Here is a 21,429-nt window from a genome sequence, read left to right as displayed (position 1 = left end):
GTCCAATTTGTCCAACCTTTACAAAAATAATCAAATATTCTACCAGATAATTATTAAGGCAGGCCTTGTCACACCGTCCACTTCTGCCAGATAGTGAGGCCCAGTCTAATCCATTCATCGTAATACGCTAATTTTGTATAGCCTTTTGGCCCCTCAGTGCAATCCTTCATCTAAGAGTAATCCTGTCTGACCAACCCAAACCGTGTTTCCTTTCCATGCTCATCAGCTGCTCCGCCAGGACTCGCCTCAACCCGTACTGGATTCCCACCATTCTCCCGCCCCCCGGATTCTCAATAAATTCCTCTGTACCTCAATCTGTCAGGCCTACCCTGTTTCGTGCTGTTGGGTCCACTACCTCCCCCCATGATTGTAACAGGCCTATTTGCTGCCAGTGGTTTGACGGGCTGATTGGCGTTTACAGGTCGTTAGTAGTGTTTATTGTTGGTAGTGTTCATTGCTAATCGTTGTCAGTAGTGTTCGTGGTAAGAAGTGTTTGACTGAGAGACTTTCGGATCCCAGTGCAATACTCCAACCAACGCTGCCCTGGAAAATAACCAACATGAGGTGTAAACGAAGAAAAGGCCCATTAAGAAGTATAATGTTCAATGTGTAATAAACACACTGTCAAACACAAATAAAGTGTAGTCTACCAAACCTAGTCTCTCTCTCCCTTGCTCCCTCTCCCTCCTTCTCCTTGTCTCCCTGTTTATGCCTCTCCCACACTCCTACACCATATACACACACACGCACACGCACGCACACACGCAGGCAGGCACGTACGCACACACGCACACACACACACACACACACCAGGGGGATGTTTGAGCATGTGAGAGCGTCTGTGATTGGTCGCTATGACCCTCCTGTCCTTCATCCAGTGTGTGTGGCTCAGCAAAGCGGAGTCTTTTGGTAGTTTGTTGTATTTGTGTGTTGTATGGTCCACGCAAGTGACTTCTGCAACGCCTTATCTTGTTTCCATTTGGTGTTTGCACAATGTAGCTCTGTGGCTCACTGCACTTTTGGAAGACAACTGCTGGTTGCCATGTTCTTCTGTCTTTGTTCCACAGTCACATGTTGTCCAGGATGGAGTAGAGGGAGTTCTCTGCGACAGTTGCGGTCGTGGTGTTTCCTCATCACAGCTGCTCTGTGAGCCAGATGCTGTCGGTGTCCCTCTTTACCTGGATCTGCTCGGCTCGGCAGTAGGGTGGAGACAGGCCTACCAAAAAGCAGATCCGCAGGTGAAGGCAGTTTTCTGTCAATAGGTGTCGCCCTAACTTGTAGCAAGGCTATGTGTAGGTCATCTTTGATTTGTTGTGTTTTCTTCACGATGCTCTTGATGTGTCGCACATGTCTTTCAACAAAGCCATTGCTCTTGGGATAGCGGGGTCTGGGGAAAAAGCTCCTATACAACGTTTTAATCATCTAAAGATAACATTAACGTTACTCCAAATCAGGCTGATCTACGTTTATTTTGGGTTCATACCGCTGTAGTAGGTGATATTAATTTAGCTGACTTGTGACATGCAAGTAAATATGTGTCAATTTTGATTGACTCACCAATTACGAAACTACCACTCACCGGAGACAGACGGACAGGCGCTCCACAGCTGGGATGGAACGCCTGTAGTTGGTGTCCCCCTGAGAAACCCCTTCCCCGCTCTGCGCTGGAAGTCATCCAGACTGCGACCTGGAGAAGATGGTGAAATTCACCGTTCTGAGTGCGCCTCCGCAGGAAGTTATGAACCCAGACATGTTCTCTGGGTTGTCTTCTCTGGTACTTCCAGTGGTTATCTCTATGGTTGGTAAGAATGAAGTGGCAGAAATAAGCGTTGGCATTCATGAGGTAAGCCCCACCCCCTCTAGAGATGGGTGAATATTCGATGGTTGTGTTGGTTTTTACTCAATCAAGTTAACTTTGCGATTTGCATGGTCAAGCTCAAGCGAGTTACAGGAGGCAAAAATCACACTTTTGGTGTGACAATGGCTGACGAGAATCAACCTAACCAGACAACCATGTTTGAGCATCAGGTCCAGTTTCTTCGGACATAATACTGGGGTACCAGCAGAAAGAGAGAGGGGTTATGACATGGTCACAATATGCACCATGTCTGGTAAAAGAACTTTGAACATACCTGGCACAGTGTCGGCCATTTAATTCAAATAGAAAAACTGAACAAACCAAACAAATTTGCAGGGAATAGGACAGTAGAGTCAATAGGGCAATGACCTCAAATAGATGTGAAACCAACTTTCTATATTTTTTCCTTTTACGAAAATAGAATAGAATAGTGTCAATAGGGCAATGACCTCAAATAGATGTGAAACCAGCTTTCTATTTTTTTTCCGTTCACGAAAATAGAATAGAATAGAATTGAGTCAATAGGGCAGTGACCTCAAATAGATGTGAAACCAGCTTTCTATTTTTTTTCCATTTACGAAAATAGAATAGAATAGAATTGAGTCAATAGGGCAATGACCTCAAATTTTTTTCCATTCACAAGAAAAAGGTGGAACTCAGACAGTCCTTTGTGGGACACCTACGTAAATTGTTCATTAAGCCAGACAGTAAGTGTTGGATGTTTTGGGAAAGTCTATTTAGACAGTAGTCTTCACAGTGGGCAACCCACTTCCATTGCCAGTGTTAACGGATGGACCTAAAGATCCTCGTGTGGAGTACGTTGTGTGTTGCCTCTGCTGGTGTGTTTGTCCAGCCAGGCCTGCAGCAGGGGCAGGTGTTTGTCCATCCATCGGATATTCAACTCAATGGTCTCGTACGCTTGCTGGATGCACCTCAGCTCTGAGCCCATCTCCTTGGTCAGGGAGCCAAAGAACTCCTGAACCTGAGGTATTAAGTGTGAAGAAGGAAAGAACAATTGCATTGTGCAGACGAGTCCATGCTAATGATTTAGCATGGTTTAGCAAAATTCTAATTGCTACTTAGAATTTTGTGTATGTGCATCTGTTTGGGTGTGTGTGTGTGTGTGTTCTCACCTCTTTCAGCATGTGTGGGGTGGAGTACTGGTCAGTTACTCCAATCACCATGCGGGCAATGGAGCTTGAGCCTTCCCCAAACCTTCTCGGACAATACAAAACACACACACACACACACACAAACACACACAAAGATATTCACTTAAAACTCATTTACTTCAAAATTAAATGTATTAAGTAATTTACTGCACAAATCACAGTGTTAAAGTTGAATTCAATCACTCAACTGTAGATCACTGATGGAAAGTGTTAAGATGATCAACTTCCACTTTTAGAAGCTAGTTAACACTGATGATGGCAGGGTTATAAGTTAATATGATAATTATTTCATTCATATATAACCATTTTCAACATTTTGATGTTTAAGAAGTCGTCAAAAATATGCCAGTGCATTGAACAGCCCAATGCTAAAAGCCAATGTTGATTTTCGGTATGTGAACTGATAATATCCACACAGAAAAACCCCAGTCAGATCCCAGTTGGGTTCGAACCCCGGTCCTTGTTGCAGTGACGTGATCTGTGCCAACCATTGAGCCACCATGCCAACGTCAACCCTTTCTAACACATGTGAATGACATGATACGAGATGCAGACTGACTTCTTGATCAGGGCCGGCCAGTTTGCCCGGAGGAAGTCCCATGCTATCTTGTAGCCATGGGGGTTCTTGCTAACAGCGATCACCACATGGGGAAGATCCTGGGTCTTCAGAACCTCCCCACGAAAACTCTCCTCCAGCAGTCTGAGAGAGCGATAGAGATAGAGATAGAGATAGAGAGAGAGAGATAGGAATAAAGACAGAGGGAGGGAGAGAGAGAGAGAGAGAGAGAGAGAGAGAGAGAGAGAGTGAGAGAAAACAAAAGCATGATTGAGAGCTCAAAGAAATTAAAGAGCAACAGAAGGAAGAAGACAACTCAATTGCCCAGACAGTGTTGTACTGCACATCCAACCGTCTATAACGTGGACCCACATGTGGAGCTTGTCCGTCAGGGGGCTGATGGAGAGCGCCGTCTTTATGCGGCTCTTGACTGACGTGTCCGGGGAACGGCCGTACATCTCATACAGGAAGTCCCACCCCTCTGGAGTGCGGGCTCCAATAGCAAACACGCAGAGGCTGACGTCACTGGGGAGACTGAGGAGGGATGAACACAGAAGACCTTGACATCCTACAGGGACTAGGGTTGAGCAGAAGACAAACATTAATAAGACTGTTCATTCATTCCTGACCCTGCGGGGAACCTCGTCTGCAGAGATTCAAAAACAACCTTTTTCAAAATATTTAATCATAATATACAATAATATGCAGCTATTATAAGCAATATAATAGTTGCAACGGTGTGTCCATTTTCACACGGGTGGATGTTCTGCTGAGAACACCCGCGGTAACACAGAGTTTCCCTTAGAGGGCGCCAACTGCTGTTTAACCTAGAAGGGCACTCACATTCGGGTTGAGCAGGCTACACAAGTATGTGGCTGTGGCAGTCTGTGTGGATGAGGTGGTTGCTTTAAGCAGCCTCACCTGGCCCGAGTCAGACTGATTGGACTCTGGGGCTGGGTGAGGCTGCACTGTTGCTCAGTGTGCACAGGTTCAACTATCCACCCATGTCTAATGCTATACGCCACCTAGGGGACCTTACTGGGCTCCTCCAGATAAAGGACGCAGGGTGGTGATATTTAAAGCCATTTTATGGTAGAAGTTTGTACATAATGGCCTAATGCTCCATGTTGCCATTGGGGATGAGGATCGTAACCCGGTTCTATCAAGGACCCGGTTCCACTTTTTTCAAAACCCGAAAATCATTAACGTTTGGCCTTATCGATACCACTATTGAGTCCCGTTGTTCATTTATTTTATCTTTTGTCCCATAGGTCCTGTAACGTAATGTTGTGTTCCTCGAGTCGCGTCACAGCATTTAAATCAAATCAATCCAATCACTGCGGCGTGTCCACCAATGTTTTTGAATGTAATTGTAAGCAAACAGGTATTACAAGTAAAACAAGTGAAGTCTGGCAGTTAACTTTTCTCGCGAGGATGGCTGAACGGGCGAAAAGGGTGAAAATCATTTATTGTAAAGGGGGGAACACAACCTCAATAGCCAAGCACATTAGCATTGTGCATCAAATAAAGACCAAATGCAGTACCTTCGACTGTCTCCGAGTTGAAAAGACTGTCTCCTCCTTCTCCTGTCGCACCACAGACGGGCCCGTCTTAATCATCCACTCAAAGTACGAGCGGTAATCGCACACACAGACATTGCCGCTAGTCCTGTCAGTTAAAAATATTAATCCAATTGTGAAATCGGTGTTGTAATCAGCAGCATACAAGCTAGTTATCTTAAAAAGTAAATAAAGTTTCAGATGTGCTGTGTGATGATGTGTTGAGGTTGGCTCAGTAAAACGACTGTTTGGTTGTCATGATGCGTTCAAATGTAACATAAAGAAACGGTAAATTGAATTTTTTGTGAGAAAGATAACAGTAATACTGTATTATTCATGTTTCTGTATTACTAATACAGATGTATAGTGCTCTAATCATTTTAGTTTATATAACTAAAACAACTGATGTCAATATTTATTAAGAATTACATATTTAATTTACAATGCAATTATTTCCTAAATATTTTCCTCATCACTAAAAACGCTTCGTATTTCCACCAATTAATAGAAGTATCGACAGTGGTATTGATAAAGACACGGATCGTTAAGGAGTATCGAAAATGGTAACGATATCAAGAAATATTAATGATCCCAATCCCTAGTTGCCATGCAGGAGATCTCCCTGAGTGTGTGTGGTGATGCCTGGTTTAACCTGTTGCACACTGATGACTCAATGTGAAACAGGTGTGCAACAGACTCAGCCAGGTGAGGCGGCTTAAACCATCATCCACACACAGTCAGGAAGGTCTGAAAGAAAATGACAGCCGAGGCCTACAAGAGGTGCCATGATGGGTCAGAAATAGTCTTGAGTGATCTTAAATTGAAATTTTCTCATAGAGTGGCAGGTGCAAGTGAGGTTCCCTCACTAATAAGTTACGGGTGGACCTTCCTTACAGATTACCTTCCACATAGCTCTTCCATCGGGACCAAAGAGAGGGGTTCAGGGTTGGAGACCAGGTAAAGGGAGACTGACCTCATGTTGCCGTCCAGGACCTTCCAGCTGTGGAAGAGCCTGCTGGCCTTTTCCACGCAGGGCGGATGGTTGCGCACGCAGGCAAACAGCAGCAGGTAGCTCCTCAGCACCCTCTCAGAGACCGACCCGGAGTCGCTCCACGTCTGCTGGTCGATGAGGGTCTGTAACAGCTCCACGATGTAGCCCTGAGAGGAACACATTTCACCCACTTTAACTGAAGCCATTATTAGTTCAGTCCAGCGCCGCTCCCCTCCGGTCCACACAGCCCCAACATGCAGTGGATGTTCCCCCGTAGAGAACAGAACCAGCAGCAACAGGATGTCCAAATGAAGTCAATACTGTTTGTGTAGCCCTTACTGACGGAAAGTATGTATCAGGGATTTGAACCGGTTCAAAAAACGAAAAAAAAAAGAAATCATACATTAATGACATTTCTCTGAAAATATAATGAAATTATCGTTATTATTTCATTCCAATTCCAAGTTTAAATTTTAGAATAACTTGTTTCGATGGTGACTATGACTATGTGTGTAGCAAAGATTTATATTTGGATTTAGTTTTGATCCTTAGGCTACATTACTGAAGGAGTGAGATTTGGGAAATGACTTCCACTGTCTCACACCATGATTTACACTGATAGAGCCCACCCTACAAAACTAGATTTATTTCCACTGCAATCATAAACATCAGCTCTTCCAAGTTGGCTGATGTCATGAATTACCATCTGCCAGTTTGACACGTGATGCACGTAGATGACAGCTGGTCAGACAGAATGGTCACCATACATTGCAGAAAGTTAAAATTTGTCAGATTTAACATTTACAAAAATAATTAAATATGCATTAAAGTAGACCTATTTGCAGCTAGTGAGTTTGGCTCAGAGAACTCCGGCCAAAATTAAACACATATCGAACGGAGCATGGAATTAATTATTTCAAAAAGTTAATTGCAACCAATTAAGTCAAACTATCCACATAACTATGTGCTATTTGGTTGTACGTGCATCTTTTGACAGGAACCATTAGACCCCGATACATACATTCACACATACATACATACATACGTACATACGTACATACATACATATACATACAAATAAATACATATACATTAGGGGTGTAACGATTCACGGATACGAATCGGTATCTGGTGGGATTAAAACAGATGCGACTACATCGATCTGAAATCAAACGTGTCAAAGCCCTTCTTGTCTTATAAGAAGGAGGGAATATTGACAAGCTTTGCTATTTTTTAAATTGTGTAGGACAGCGATCAGGTCTATAAATAAACAAATAGACATGTAGTTCTAAATTCATAAATGTGAATTGCCATAAAGAAATGCCATTAAGAAATAAATAAATAAACCTAAGATTCCATGGTCCATATATATATTTGAAAGTAGGCAATGTCTCTTTATAGAAGGCATATTTTAATCAATAGAAAATGAATGTGTTAACGTTAAACGAATATTAGCTATCTATATGATTGATTCATATTTCATCAAATCTCACCGGATCGTTAGAACATTGAATCGAATCGCATCAAATCAAATATCTAATGCATCTCTCCTATAAAGGAGAGATGCATACCCCTAATATACATACATCCATACACACATACTTACACATACATGCATATACACATACATACATGCATACATACATAGGTTTATCGTTATGTGGAGTGAAACAAGGCACAAGGGAGCTGCTGGAGATATGTTGCAGTGAGGGAGAGGGTGGGTTTTGCCCACTTGAGCCACAGTATTTAAACTAATAGCTTATTTTTTACTATTCTGTTCCGCAAACTAGGGCTGTACGGTATGGACTAAAATGTATATCACGGTATCATTTGAGGCATAGATGGTAATGGTATTATATCAAGGTATGTTAATTGTATCTTTTAATTTTGATATAAATACTTCAGAAGGGTTAAAATACTGTTTATGCAGCAAAACTGCATGAAAGAAAAATGCTAAATCTTTTCAAAGTTACTTCCATCTCTGAAAACCCCTAATGTTTAATAGTATGGATTTCTTTCTCCACTTGCTCGCGGACGTTGAGGTATAGTTTTGGCATCTCAATTTGGCTGAAATTTGTGGGGGCAGGTAACGCGTACCTGGGATTGAGTGTTTTGACCATCTCTTCAAAGCCCTTTCTATCAACATTTTGAAAGGGAACCATGTCCTCACACAGGTAAACAGTGACAGCGTTTGTTATCTCATTCCACCGCTGGCATTTTTGGTCGTAAGGACTGGCTTTGGAAAATGACTGGGGAAGCGATGTCTGTGGAAGAGATGCAAGGACAGCTTCACACTGCCAGCGTCTGTCTCATACGGTGTGGAATGAGAGCTGGTGAAGGGACTATTGCGCCAGCCCGCAGGAGCGCAGCAAGCATGCCTGCAAGCTTGCGCAATAGCATACAGCCTGAGAAGGCAGTATCACTGTCAAATCAGGACCTGGGAAAAGTAACTTTGTGCCGAATTGAAAAAGGAACTACGTTTCGTTACCATATTTTCAGTAGTTGTAACTGTGTAACTGTAAAAGCGTAACTTTACTTTTTACATGAAAAAGTATTTACGTTACTGCATTACTGCATACTTACTACCGGTCACACCGGTCTCCCGTTAACGTCAAAATCCATACCATAGCGCAAATTCACACCGGTGTACTTTCTATACCGTTTATGCCGTACACCCCTACAGCAAACAATACGAGTAAGAACTTTTGGGGGACATGTGGGGGCTTATACACGGTTGGCGTCGGGCGAACCTTCATCTGGTTCTCCAGCGTCTTCATGTCCCTCTTCTCCATCAGCTTGTAGATGGGCACCAGCTCGCTGATGCCCTGGGTGACCGCCAAGGTCTCCATCTCCCGGGACAAGTACAGGGACAGCTCCAGGGCCGTGTCCAGCGGCACCTTGCCCACACTGGGACACACACACACACATAGGATGGTAACAACACCTTTAACCAACTCCCGCATGGTGAGAGGAGATTAATCAATATGTTGTTATTTTGACGATGTACATTCACAACATACATTTTGTATATTTACAACATGTAAGTACTTAAAGTTCTCCTTTTATTTATTGAGGTGAGTCTCAGAGAGGCATCTCATTTGCAAGAGAGACCACATAGCAATTATTATAGCAGATAATCTATTAATAAATAATAATCTGTTGCCATCCCAGTTTAGCTTAGTTTAGGAGGTAGAGCAGGTTGCCTGGTAACCGGAATGATGCTAAATCGATCACCGGCCCCTCCTATCTGAGGGTCGAGGTGTCCCCAAGCAAGAGACCTAACGAGCTGGCTGTGGCCTTGTGTGGATGTCACCACCGTCGGTGTGTGAATGTATGTGAATGAACCTTTGTAAATTGATTTGGATTAAAGCGTCTGCTAAATGCCCTAAATGGAAGTGTAAATGTGATAAAAGGGGAGCCCTGACCTGACCAGCTGGAAGACATTGTTGATGAGGCTGGCGCGGTCACTGCTGCTCAGGGCCGTGTGGTTGGTCTGCAGCAGGTGGGTCAGGCCGCTCCAGCCCTGCCCCTGGTAGTGCACCATGTAGTAGCCGCTCATGTCCACGTTGAACTTGACCCAGTCCACCTCCTCCTCCAGGTACAGGACGTCTGCAGGGACAGGTACACGTTGGACCCACTCAGACATGAAAGCAATGGGTCAGCGTGACTGAAGCCATGGTTGGGCCCATGTACCAGTGGTTCTCGGTCAGTGGACCCGTATCGGGTCCCGATCTATTGGCAATTTTGCCAATTTGATTTGAAATGTAGCCAATAAATAATAATAATAATTCTGTTTTTTGACCTTTTTTTACTGGATACTTTGATTGTTACTAATTAAATGTGCATAATAAGAAACTGAATGTAATGTGTCATGAACCCAACTTTAGTTGCCCAAACCAAGTAAGTTTTCATCTGGCAACCATAGTCACCCCTAAAAGCATAGGTCTGAATAAAAGTATTTCACAGCCTATCGAAAGACAAAGTTTGTGTTTGCTAAACATAATGCACGCCCCAACATCCATATGACCTTATATGGATCAGATATCAGTTAACCTTATTAGTCTTCTTTGTTGTTGTGGTTAAATGTGTTTCTAAGATAACAATAATTCATTCAGTTGATTACTTAGACTCTGTATCATTCTCGGTTTGGTGGCACAATATGAAATGGGTTGGGCATTGACCTCAAAAGTGACAGGGTTCTCACCAGTTTTATTCCCCAGCAGAAAGCGTTGGATGGTGTTTGATTGGCTGGTTTTGTAGGTCAACGGGATCTTCCACAGGAACCTATCGACGCACAGCATTAATGTTGATGAAGACATTGGTGACCATGACAGTAAGAATCATCTCTTTTAACACACGATGAAGCAAAGGTAGGAGATGTTGGACCCCTACTCATTTATTACACCTTGGTTGACTGAAAATACCGGAGGATCGTCTCTCTGAACAGCCTGCACGTTTTTATTGGACATAATGGCCCTGCCCGAGCAGGGGTTCCCTGGGTGAGCTCTGTAGACTTTACCCGTCGCTGAGGGCGGGACCGTCCATCTTGAGGTAGCGTTCCTGATGGAGCCTGACCTCGCGACCTTTCACCTCCACCGTGACCAATGGGAAGCCCTCCTGCAGCGTCCAGGTGTCCATGATGGTGCCCACGTCCAGCTCGTCGTCTGTGTACCATTTCTACACACACACGTAGACACACATTCAAACAACCACAATCATTATAATTCTATAGTAAAATCCCATGTTTCTTTTTTGTATTATATTATAATGTATTTTAGATTCAAGAAATCACACAATGCAAAGCATGCCGGACATTTGTTGTACAACGGAAAGTTCTGTGACATTTTGCCACCGTCCGTGTCAGTACTCAAACACAGGTTCATTCCACGATATTCAAAATCCCGGCCAATCAAATTCCTGACGTTCAAAGCATCAAAGCAGCCAAACGAGAAAGCGGGAGGAACAGGAAATACCGTTGAGGCGTATTCAGCAGAGGATTATGGATATTCCCAGCATGGGGGGGCAAGCGCTCTACCTCCCTGGCTGCTAAAGTTGTCAGAGAATGGAGGTACGTCGGTACTTACAAAGCCCCCGGGTCGCAGCTTCCCCTCGGAGCAGAAGGCCTTCTGCTGGACTCCGCCCACCTCGAACTGGTCGGACTGACACACCTGTTGGGGGGGACACACAACTCCTTGACTCGCATGTAACCACACTAGGACACGTTGTTTTGGCTACGATTGACCACTACGTCCAGAAATCCTGTTGCCTTACAACGTAAAACAAAGAAAGCCTCACAGAATTCTCTGTATTAACTGTAATTTGATCATGATTATTTGTTTGAGAGTATGAACAGAGGACAAAATAATAATTGGAAGAACACACACATGAGGACGGTGGGGACGCCAACTCACATTGGAGAGGCTCTGCCAGAGGTGGCTGTTGACGGTGTTCTGGTAGCTGTAGCGACGGAGGTAGCGGATGATGCCCTCATTGAAGGCCTCTGGGGTCAGGAAGTCCCGCAGCATGTTCAGGATGCAGGCCCCCTGCATTCAAACACACGGACACATCATGAACACACACACACGGACACACCACGAACACACACACACGGACACATCATGGACACACACACGGACACCTCATGAACACACACACACGAACACATCATGAACACACACACACGGACACATCATGGACAGACACACACGGACATTCCGGTGTCGTAATTACATGCATTCCTTTTCTCCGTCCATTAAGAGATTCTCTGGGAGTTCAAGGTGAAAATGTGATCTCTTAATTCTATATTCCGATATTCTGGTGTCTCACCTTCCTAGTCCAAATCTGAGGAGACAGGTAACCAAATGGGAGACTTGGAACAAACAGTCTGTTGTTTGTTCTGTTATATAAATGTTGTACATTCTGTTGTTCTATAAATGTGGTACATTCTATTGTATGTTCTGTTGTATTAATGTTTTACATTGTGTTATATATTCCGTTATATAAATGTGGTACATTCTGTTGTATGTTGTGTTTTATAAATGTTGTACATTCTGTTGTATGTTTATATATGAATGTTGTACATTGTGTTGTATGTTCTGTTATATTAATGTTTTACATTGTGTTTTATATTCCGTTATATAAATGTGGTACATTCTGTTGTATGTTGTGTTTTACATTGTGTTAGATATTCCGTTTTATAAATGTGGTACATTCTGTTGTATGTTGTGTTTTACATTGTGTTAGATATTCCGTTATATAAATGTGGTACATTTTGTTGTATGTTGTGTTTTATAAATGTTGTACATTCTGTTGTATGTTTATATATGAATGTTGTACATTGTGTTGTATGTTCTATTATATTAATGTTTTACATTGTGTTTTATATTCCGTTATATAAATGTGGTACATTCTATTGTATGTTGTGTTTTATAAATGTGGTACATTCTGTTGTATGTTGTGTTTTACATTGTGTTAGTTATTCCGTTATATAAATGTGGTACATTCTGTTGTATGTTGTGTTTAACATTGTGTTAGATATTCCGTTATATAAATGTGGTACATTCTGTTGTATGTTGTGTTTTATAAATGTGGTACATTCTGTTGTATGTTGTGTTTTACATTGTGTTAGATATTCCGTTATATAAATGTGGTACATTCTGTTGTATGTTGTGTTTTATAAATGTGGTACATTCTGTTGTATGTTGTGTTTTACATTGTGTTAGATATTCCGTTATATAAATGTGGTACATTCTGTTGTATGTTGTGTTTTATAAATGTTGTACATTCTGTTGTATGTTTATATATGAATGTTGTACATTGTGTTGTATGTTCTGTTATATTTATGTTTTACATTGTGTTTTATATTCCGTTATATAAATGTGGTACATTGTGTTGTATGTTGTGTTTTACATTGTGTTACATATTTCGTTTTATAAATGTGGTACATTCTGTTGTATGTTGTGTTTTACATTGTGTTAGATATTCCGTTATATAAATGTGGTACATTCTGTTGTATGTTGTGTTTTACATTGTGTTAGATATTCCGTTATATAAATGTGGTACATTCTGTTGTATGTTGTGTTTTATAAATGTGGTACATTCTGTTGTATGTTGTGTTTTACATTGTGTTAGATATTCCGTTATATAAATGTGGTACATTCTGTTGTATGTTGTGTTTTATAAATGTGGTACATTCTGTTGTATGTTGTGTTTTACATTGTGTTAGATATTCCGTTATATAAATGTGGTACATTCTGTTGTATGTTGTTAATTCCCCCCATGCGGTGCCGCCCTCTCGGCCTGGTCGCCCTTGAGACGCCTTCAATGTGTTCCACCGGGATAAGGGTTAAAAAAGGACGGCACCTTGCTGTACGAGACGTCATCAAACATCTCTCGGATCTGGGAGGGGGTTTCCACCGGGGTGGAGACGGGATGGGAGGAGCTGAGAGAGTCGACCTCCATGGCGTTGAAGCATTTATCCAGAAAGAAGTCATCCTATGAGAGGAGGGACAAGTCAATGAAGAGGTCAGAAAGGTGGAGGGTTAGGGAAGTAAAATTAGTTTCCCGCCTGATGGCAGTGTGGCAGGTGTATAGAAGGTGCCATTTAGGGGATTTACATTGAGGGGAGTTTGCTGACACTTTTATCCACAGCGACTTTCAACATTCATTCACACATTGAAGGCGAGCCAGCTCGTCAGGAGCAGTCAGGGTGAGGTTCCATGCTCAAAAACACCTCGATACTCAACTAAGAGGAGTCGGGGATCGAACTAGCATCCTTCCGGTTACCAGTCAACTTGCTCTACCTCCTGAGCTACTGCCACCAAGTACGAGGTGTAGAGAAGGTGCCAGGTGTAGAAAGGTTGAGCACTATGCGTCTCCGGAGCTCTCACCACTTGAAGCTCGGGGTAGGTGATGTCCACCGAGACAAACTCCATGAACTTGGCGAAGCCCTCGTTGAGCCACAGGTCGTTCCACCACTCCATGGTGACCAGGTTCCCAAACCACTAGACACCAACAGGAACACCCAGTTAGCAATCTCACCCTTGATATGGCAAACTCATTTTGATCTTCTTTAAGAGAGATAATATGTTTCTTCACACAGGCTCTTTGGTACATGAAACCTGAAGCTCTTGTTAATTAAAAAAAAACATCTCCTATACTAGCTTCACACACACACACACACACACACACACACACACACACACACACACACACACACACACACACACACACACACACACACACACACACACACACACACACACACACACACACACACAATACTGCTCCGTATACCTGAGCCAGGAATATATTTATCCTTTTAAAATGGTGCTGAAAACTATTTCAGGTAGACGCTCACATAAAGACTACAGGGATCTTTGTTCATTGTTTTGACTCTGCCGCAACGTACAGGAATCTCATGTCTAACCTCATCAAAGTGTAGCCTGGAGCTAGCATAAAATAACAAATCATGCAAATTGTACATTTAAAATTGTATTTTTTTTTTCATTTTTATCTCCATATCCCTATCAAGTGAAATGCAAGATCCAGGTGAAAGGTTACCTGGTGGGCCAGCTCGTGAGCGATCACCTTGGTGATGCCCAGCTTGTCGGAGGCTGAGGACTTGGGTTGGAAGAGAAGGCCTGCCTCCCTGTAGGTGGTCAGACCCCAGTTCTCCATTGCCCCCGACTGGAAGTCTGGGATGGCCACCAGGTCTGCAGGGATCAACAACACAACATCTATTTGGATCGATTTGAGTACATTTGCATTTCCTCTACTCTGCTCTAGACATACCACTACGACTGTGCTGGCTTTAACTTGTTTGAAGAGGGGGAAAAAAGGGAAAAAACTAAATGGGACTATGATTATAGCACTCACTCAATACAATGAATATAATTATTCCTACTTAAAGTGATAATAGAAGGGAGTCCCAACAAGGACTCCTTCTATTATATTAGGAGTAGGTGGTGTCCGATGGATGGAGTTTCATTCACAACGGATTCTTGATTCCTAAAGACATCTTAGGGCTGTAAACTTTAATTTTGGTCTTTCTGAACATAGTGTGCTACTTTGTGAACTATTCTGTGTTCACAGACACAAGGAGCCTCTAGATGGCGTTTTTAGACAAGTCTCTCACAGAATAAACATTTTAATTGCAGATGGAAGATTGTTTTTATTAGAGGCTCATTTTCTGTTCCACATATATTGTGGGATACAGACAAGGGCTTCGTAACATCTCACTTGAACTTATCTTATCTGAATACATGTAAAAAAAAGGATTCTCCCTAAACGTACAGATCTTGATACTAGGGGTGCAGAGGTGGACTCGAGTAATCATCAAGCAAATCATAAAACATTACAGAATTATTGTAATATTGTAGTTTTCCAACACGTTGATATGTAATTCAGTAAAGTTTTAGAGCAGGATATATTTTTAAATAGTCCAAAGTTGTTATATATATTATGAACCATTTATTATTACATTATTTCATACCTATATAAAGTTGTCTTTGACCTTTTACCACAAGGTTCGTATTTGTAGTTCTATGAATTTATTTATAATGATGGCAAAGGGTTGTACACCAATCACGATGAGGGACCGGACCACATACCCTGCTTCGGCAGCGGGTAGGGGATGTCGAAGAAGTCATCGTAGAAGTCCAGCAGCTTGACCGCAGCGTCCAATGCAAAGGAGGTCTGGTCAATCTTCTCTGGTGACGCGTAAACAGAAATCTGAGGGATGTCATATTTTCAAATGTTCACAGACTCACACTCACGCCACAGACCTAGTGATGAAGAGGTTAAGGGTTATCAAGGTGTCCATTTAGCATCAGCAAACTGGGTTTCATCAAATTCATTGCAATCACACATAATTTCAGTGCATCAATGTCCTTTTTGTTTCAGTTAACACATCAATAAATAAAAGGGGAGGTATGACTAAATCACAACAGACAAGATGCGTCATTGAAACATTCAACCACCCAATCAGATCCTCCATTGTATGCCTCATTGGTTTGATAGCCAATGGGATGGCTACTTGGTAAGAGAGTTAATTGTATGTCCATTTAAAGATTCCTCAGTCATCCCGTAACCCCCTCCAGCTCACCTTGACCCCGTGTTGGGTGGTCTTGCTGACAGACAGGAAGTCGGACACGATGAAGGCGACCAGGTATGTGCTCATCCTCACACTGGTGTCAAAGTAGTCCTTTAGCAAGCCCCCGGCCAACTCTACTGTGTTTATCTTGGAGAGGAAGAGGAGCAGTGAGAGAAGTACAACCTGAAGGAGAACGTCTCGAGGGGAACAACACAGTCATCAAAGCGGTGTGATATGCTGCTATCATCACCACAAACATCCACAAACACCAGAGTAACACTTTCCCCAAGGTCCCACTGTGGCCACAGCAATAACATCATCACAGCAACCAGACAGTGGACACAATAGCAGGTCTGACCCTCATGTACCTTGGGCATGTTGGATATGGCGATATGGCGTGGCTCTCGTACGATCTGAATTGTGAAGTTAGCTTTGAACGCCGGCTCGTCAAAGCATGGGAAGGCTGCCCGGGCGCTGGTGGCCTCGAACTGGGTGGAGGCCACGTACCTGGGGAATAGAGGTCAAGCTGTTAGTACTTCAGTTGTACAGCTGAAGCCCTTCTTTAATCAACATATTTGGTCAACATCACAACATCACATATACAACACAGGAAGTGTTGTATATCGACAACATAGACTGATAGTCACCTACCTGATCTCCCCACTGCTCGCACGGTAACTGCTCTTATAGAAGCCGTGATAGTTATCTGACAAGTTGGCGGAAAACTCCAGCAGAACGTCATACGTCCCGCCTTGGACGAGGACCCGGTCGGAAAGAAGAGCTAACTGTTCAGAAGCAGGGTGCTCTAGGAAGCGCAGGGGGGTCGGAGGTGCCCCTGGCACCAGGAGCGTCACCTTGGAGATGAGCAGCTCACTGCTGTGGAGGACGATGGTCGTGGTGTTTTCTAGGACCTCCAGTTCGATGTGGACCACGCCGGTGAAGTGGAGTGTGTTCATGTCGGGGTGGACGGTGAGGTTGTAGTGAAGGGGAACCACTGTCTGGGGGAGCCTCATGCGTTCCCAGGGGAAGGCTTGGCCGGCCGGGGGAGGCGTCCCGACAGCGTCGCTGCCCGGTAGCTGTGCCGCGAGGGAGGGAGCGCTGGCCTCCAGCAGGAGGAGTACGAGGAGAGGAACAGCTAGCATGGTGGCGACGAAACGTTGGGTTTACACCACTCCTACGGGTTACAGTAGGAAAAGGAGAACACTGTTTATTTGAGCAATCTGGGGTTGTGAGGTACAACAGCAGAATATCACAAAGTTTGATCCTGCATTGAAAAAAGAAACGGCCTAAGGGGCTGGGTCAACTGAGAAGTCCAACTCCGTAACAAACGGAAAAAAGTGAACAGAAGTGGGTTTAAAGACCATATCAATTACAATTAGAGCATTTGGCAGACGCTTTTATCCAAAGCAACTCACATCGGTTAATATACACTGACTGCAGAGTCAAACATGCAAGTCGACAGACAGCTCATCAGGAGCAGTTAGGGCTAATTGTCTCGCCCAGGGACACATCAACCCTCAGCTTGGAGGAGCTGGGGATCGAACTATTAACCTATCGGTTGCAAGACAACTGCTCTTCCTCCTGAGCTAAGCCGACCCAGGAAAAGGGGCTTGTGTGGGTCAGTTCCGAAACGGTGGTCGAACGTCATACAACCCCTAGCTCGAACCCACCCCCTCGCCACGGGAGGGAATCATATTCGATTGATCCAATACGATGTTGGATCAGATCACTAGAAATAGCAGTTATGATGAGAGGGAAACATAACTGCCTCCCTAGTAGGACCCTCGTGCTTCCTACATTTCAAGAACATATCAAGAGTGCACTTTTAGTCATTCCTAACTATGTTAGGCATGTTTCGTTCACGCTTTAGGGAATTGATAAAGAATATATAGTGTATAACTTGTATAAATGTTGCATTGATAATAACTAATTGTGGATTTACCTGTGTCAGCGGCGGCTTGTCCCCCAAATTGAAAGTGAAAACCAACGATTCATTGCAGGTGAACTGCATGCTGGGAGCGTCCGCAAAGGTAGACTAAAGTCGTTTCGTGAGACAGGTCCATCGCTGAATTTAAAGTTATTCAGTTTTCAACTGGTGTATACAGTATATTTTATGAACTTGATTGACTTTATTCAAAGGTTGTATAGTTTTTGAGATGCTGCGCACAGTTGGAAGTTCATTGTCGGTGTCATAAACAAGACTTCCGTATTCTTCAAAATAAAAGCCTCAAAATGGTAAATACTAAATGTATCACACGAATATGTCTATCTCACTAACAATAACCGTAATTATATTACTAAGTAAGAATTAGAAGAGATAAATTATTATTTATTAAATTATTTTCTCCACCTGCCTGTCCCTCTCTCCTAATGCGTCTGAGACAGGTGGAGGAAGTGTGTGTGTCCCTGTCATGGACCTATTAAAGAAGATCCCTGTCAGAACTTCTGAGTGTCTGAGTGTTGACTGACGACCGATCTATCTCATTGGTCCCAAATCAGTGCGGCATGGCACACTGTTTTGCCTTGAGGAAAGGTTAGTTGTATCATTATATTTGGTGGAATTCAATACATATTCTGGCACAGTTATATATTTGAGGAAATAATATATATGAATGCATTGGAAGCAATATGATATAGAGCGGGATAAACTACAAGTGTGGTAGAGATGCACACAGTGTTTGATAGAGAAGATGAACAGAGATGTCAGACACACATACACTTACACACACGCACGCACTTACACACACACACACACACTTGGAACCCAGTAGGTTGGAGTGGTTACATTAAAATAACCACTGTTGCAGGTGCTCATCAAGCAATTAATTTACAATGGAAGTCAATAAGGAACAAACGCTCACTTCAATTGTTGAGTTTTCAAGTTGGTATATAGAAACCGCACGTAAGCAGTTTTCCAAAAGGTAAAGAATTGCTTTGGCGACACGAAAACAAAAAAAATACGAGTTGGCTCATGCAACCATACCCAATTTCTTCAGAAAATGCACATGCAGCGACATGTCTACATTATTTTGCTCGAGGAAAACGTTTCTAAATATTTTGTGGCGCAGAATTAGTGTCCAAGCGAGAACAGCGGTATATTTGAGGTTATAAGGTAATCATTTTTCGCCTTAATGTCATGTTCTGAGTATGACAAGTACTGTATTAATTGCCTGTCATGTTTAATTTATATATTTTTGTCTTAAAACTGATTTCAATATTGTAGCAAAGATTAACAAACTATTGCATTAGTGGTATGAAGTAGGCCTAGTTTCACCAAATATGTTGTTTCCATTTGATACAGTGCCGAGGCAACGAGGACCGGGGGAGTGGGGTGGAGAGACAGCTGGTGGAAGCTTTGGCGAGGCTACCCCCACCTGCCCAAGCGGCCCCCTCAGAGGATGAGCTTTTCTCAGAAGCCTTCCCTGCAAAGATTGTCTCCCCAGCGGAAGGCAGACCTGAAATTTCCGATTCACATATTAATCCAGGAGGCCAGCCCTGTGAAGCCCAATTTGGAAAGATTGGACTAGCATAGTCCAATCTCTAGCATTCACTTATGGTTGAGAGTAATGCTTTTTTTAATAACATCGAAGAACAACACTGAGTGACTCTGTCCTAACATTATGAATAACAGAACGTTTTGCCATTGAGCTACACGCACCTTATTTGTAAGATTGAGTCGAGCAGGGATGCAAATGGGTACAGAGCAGAGTTCAAAGGGAGAATGGAGACCAGAGAGGAGGTGGACAAATGGCTGGTGGATTTCCAGACTTCCTCCACCCTAACGTGGAGGAAAGCAAGAACCTATCCTCATTCAGGGAGGTATAACGCTTACAGAGTAAGTGCAGCGTGGAAGGGTAGCATACAGGGACAAACAGGGACATACAGGGACAATGTGAGGCTCTGAGTTGTTTAGGCAAGGTCATTGCCCTTCATCCGCCCTGGACACTCTGAAGTATGACCTGCAGGAGGAAGAGGGGGACAACTTCTTCCTTGTAGCAGCTGACCGGTCTGTCGTCCCAGACCTCCAGTTCTGCTACAGGTTGGTCTATTAGTTGGTCTCTCACCCAAATCATCTCTAGTCGTGTTTAATTTATCTCTCAACGCATCACCTATAACTGCTTGTTTTTGATCAGCCATGATCATTTCAGTTCCAAAATAAAATAACATTGCCAGACGTAATGACATGCTTATATGATGTGCAATATATGGTGCCTATGTTGGTGCATCGATGTCAACTGTGTGGTATGGGTGAACACATCAAGACAAATTCCCATTAAAGGTATGTCCATACATGTGTGCTGATCATCATCGATGAACAGGCTGCACCACCGCCTCGGCAGCAGGCAGGGGGCAGCGCCGAGGCACCACCGCCGCAAGGCAGCGGGGCTCCGGCGGGAGACAATCGCGGGCAACAATCCCTTTCTCCTCCATGTCGCAGTGCATGTACTTCATAGAGTCAAAGCCAAAGTTCCTTTCCCCCAATTCCTTCTCAACCATGGCTGAGATAACCCCCACTACGAGTATGAGACTATGAGAACTTTGACTGCTCAAGGGGCCTCCTTAGTTACGGAGTCAGATTAAGGAGTCGCAGTAGTATACTTTGACATTTTAAAAAAGTTCAGCAAGAAAGGCGCAGAGAAGAAGAAGGGGGCGTTCCAGTCTGCGTAAACGAGATCCCCCACCACACGAAAACGCCCATTTGTATCTTCAGTGGGATGATATTGTAGCAAGTTGCTTCACTTGTCCAGTTGGTGTGACCAGTGCTCCATGCAAGCACCAACGTGCAGTTGTGCAGACACTTAACGTCACAGAGGCAGTCCCTGAAACCAGCACACCTCTTCTGAGGCAGCTTTTCCATGGACTCGCCTATGGTAAGTGATAAACTGTATATGCCTCATTCTCACATTAAATTCCACCCACAAAAAATGTCCCAGGTTAGATTGACACTAGCAGTAGCCAGGTCAACTTTATTGGGACCAGTGCGTTCTCAAACATGCTATCCCAGTAAATTTGCTGTGTACGATAATGACATAGTCATTGTGGATTGTTTGTTATTAGATGAAGTATATACTGACACATGCAACAACAAATGTTTGCTTTCCACTCTTTTTTTGGTTTGCACTCCCGAGGACTGGTTTGTGACACTGGCGTATGACAAGGCTGTGGTGGGTGAGTACAAACATCTAATTCTAGCTGTATT

The 21,429-nt window shown here is 43.3% G+C and overlaps 1 protein-coding gene across 2 annotated transcripts; it reads right to left on the bottom strand.

The window, feature by feature from the left end:
• Nucleotides 1-2,136: 2,136 nt before the first annotated feature.
• Nucleotides 2,137-18,411, bottom strand: LOC307085932 (endoplasmic reticulum aminopeptidase 1-like). 2 transcript variants are annotated; one of them, XM_079750873.1, is made up of 19 exons: nucleotides 18,172-18,411; nucleotides 16,881-17,403; nucleotides 16,598-16,736; nucleotides 16,242-16,376; nucleotides 15,748-15,868; nucleotides 14,699-14,850; nucleotides 14,026-14,139; nucleotides 13,499-13,630; nucleotides 11,548-11,679; nucleotides 11,221-11,304; nucleotides 10,656-10,813; nucleotides 10,341-10,420; nucleotides 9,562-9,745; nucleotides 8,887-9,043; nucleotides 6,119-6,303; nucleotides 3,959-4,120; nucleotides 3,590-3,730; nucleotides 2,992-3,073; nucleotides 2,137-2,840 (listed from the first exon to the last, which is right to left on the bottom strand). In XM_079750873.1, exons 2-19 carry the CDS (start codon nucleotides 17,369-17,371, stop codon nucleotides 2,655-2,657), a joined length of 2,835 nt encoding a protein of 944 aa, XP_079606999.1. In that variant the 5' UTR covers nucleotides 17,372-17,403; nucleotides 18,172-18,411; the 3' UTR covers nucleotides 2,137-2,654. The 2 variants fall into 2 exon arrangements, with proteins under 2 accessions (XP_079606999.1, XP_079607000.1); XM_079750874.1 differs by lacking the exons at nucleotides 2,137-2,840; nucleotides 2,992-3,073; nucleotides 3,590-3,730 and adding an exon at nucleotides 5,131-5,254 and having other exon boundaries at nucleotides 3,977-4,120.
• Between the last annotated feature and the right edge of the window lie 3,018 nt (nucleotides 18,412-21,429).

This window comes from Pollachius pollachius (genome assembly GCF_949987615.1).
Source record: "Pollachius pollachius genome assembly, chromosome: 1".
NCBI classification, from domain to species: Eukaryota; Metazoa; Chordata; class Actinopteri; order Gadiformes; family Gadidae; genus Pollachius; species Pollachius pollachius.
Note: the sequence above shows the minus strand (reverse complement) of the source record. Positions and strands in the feature narration are given on the sequence as shown.

Excerpts from the sequence above, each read along its gene's own strand:
- LOC307085932 (XM_079750873.1), bottom strand. The coding sequence starts at position 17,371 with ATGCTAGCTGTTCCTCTCCTCGTACTCCTCCTGCTGGAGGCCAGCGCT. Across the intron at positions 11,305-11,547 it reads TCTGGCAGAGCCTCTCCAAT|GTGTGTCAGTCCGACCAGTT; the intron begins GTGAGTTGGCGT and ends CCCCCCCAACAG. Across the intron at positions 6,304-8,886 it reads CGCTGGAGAACCAGATGAAG|GGCTACATCGTGGAGCTGTT; the intron begins GTTCGCCCGACG and ends TGTTCCTCTCAG.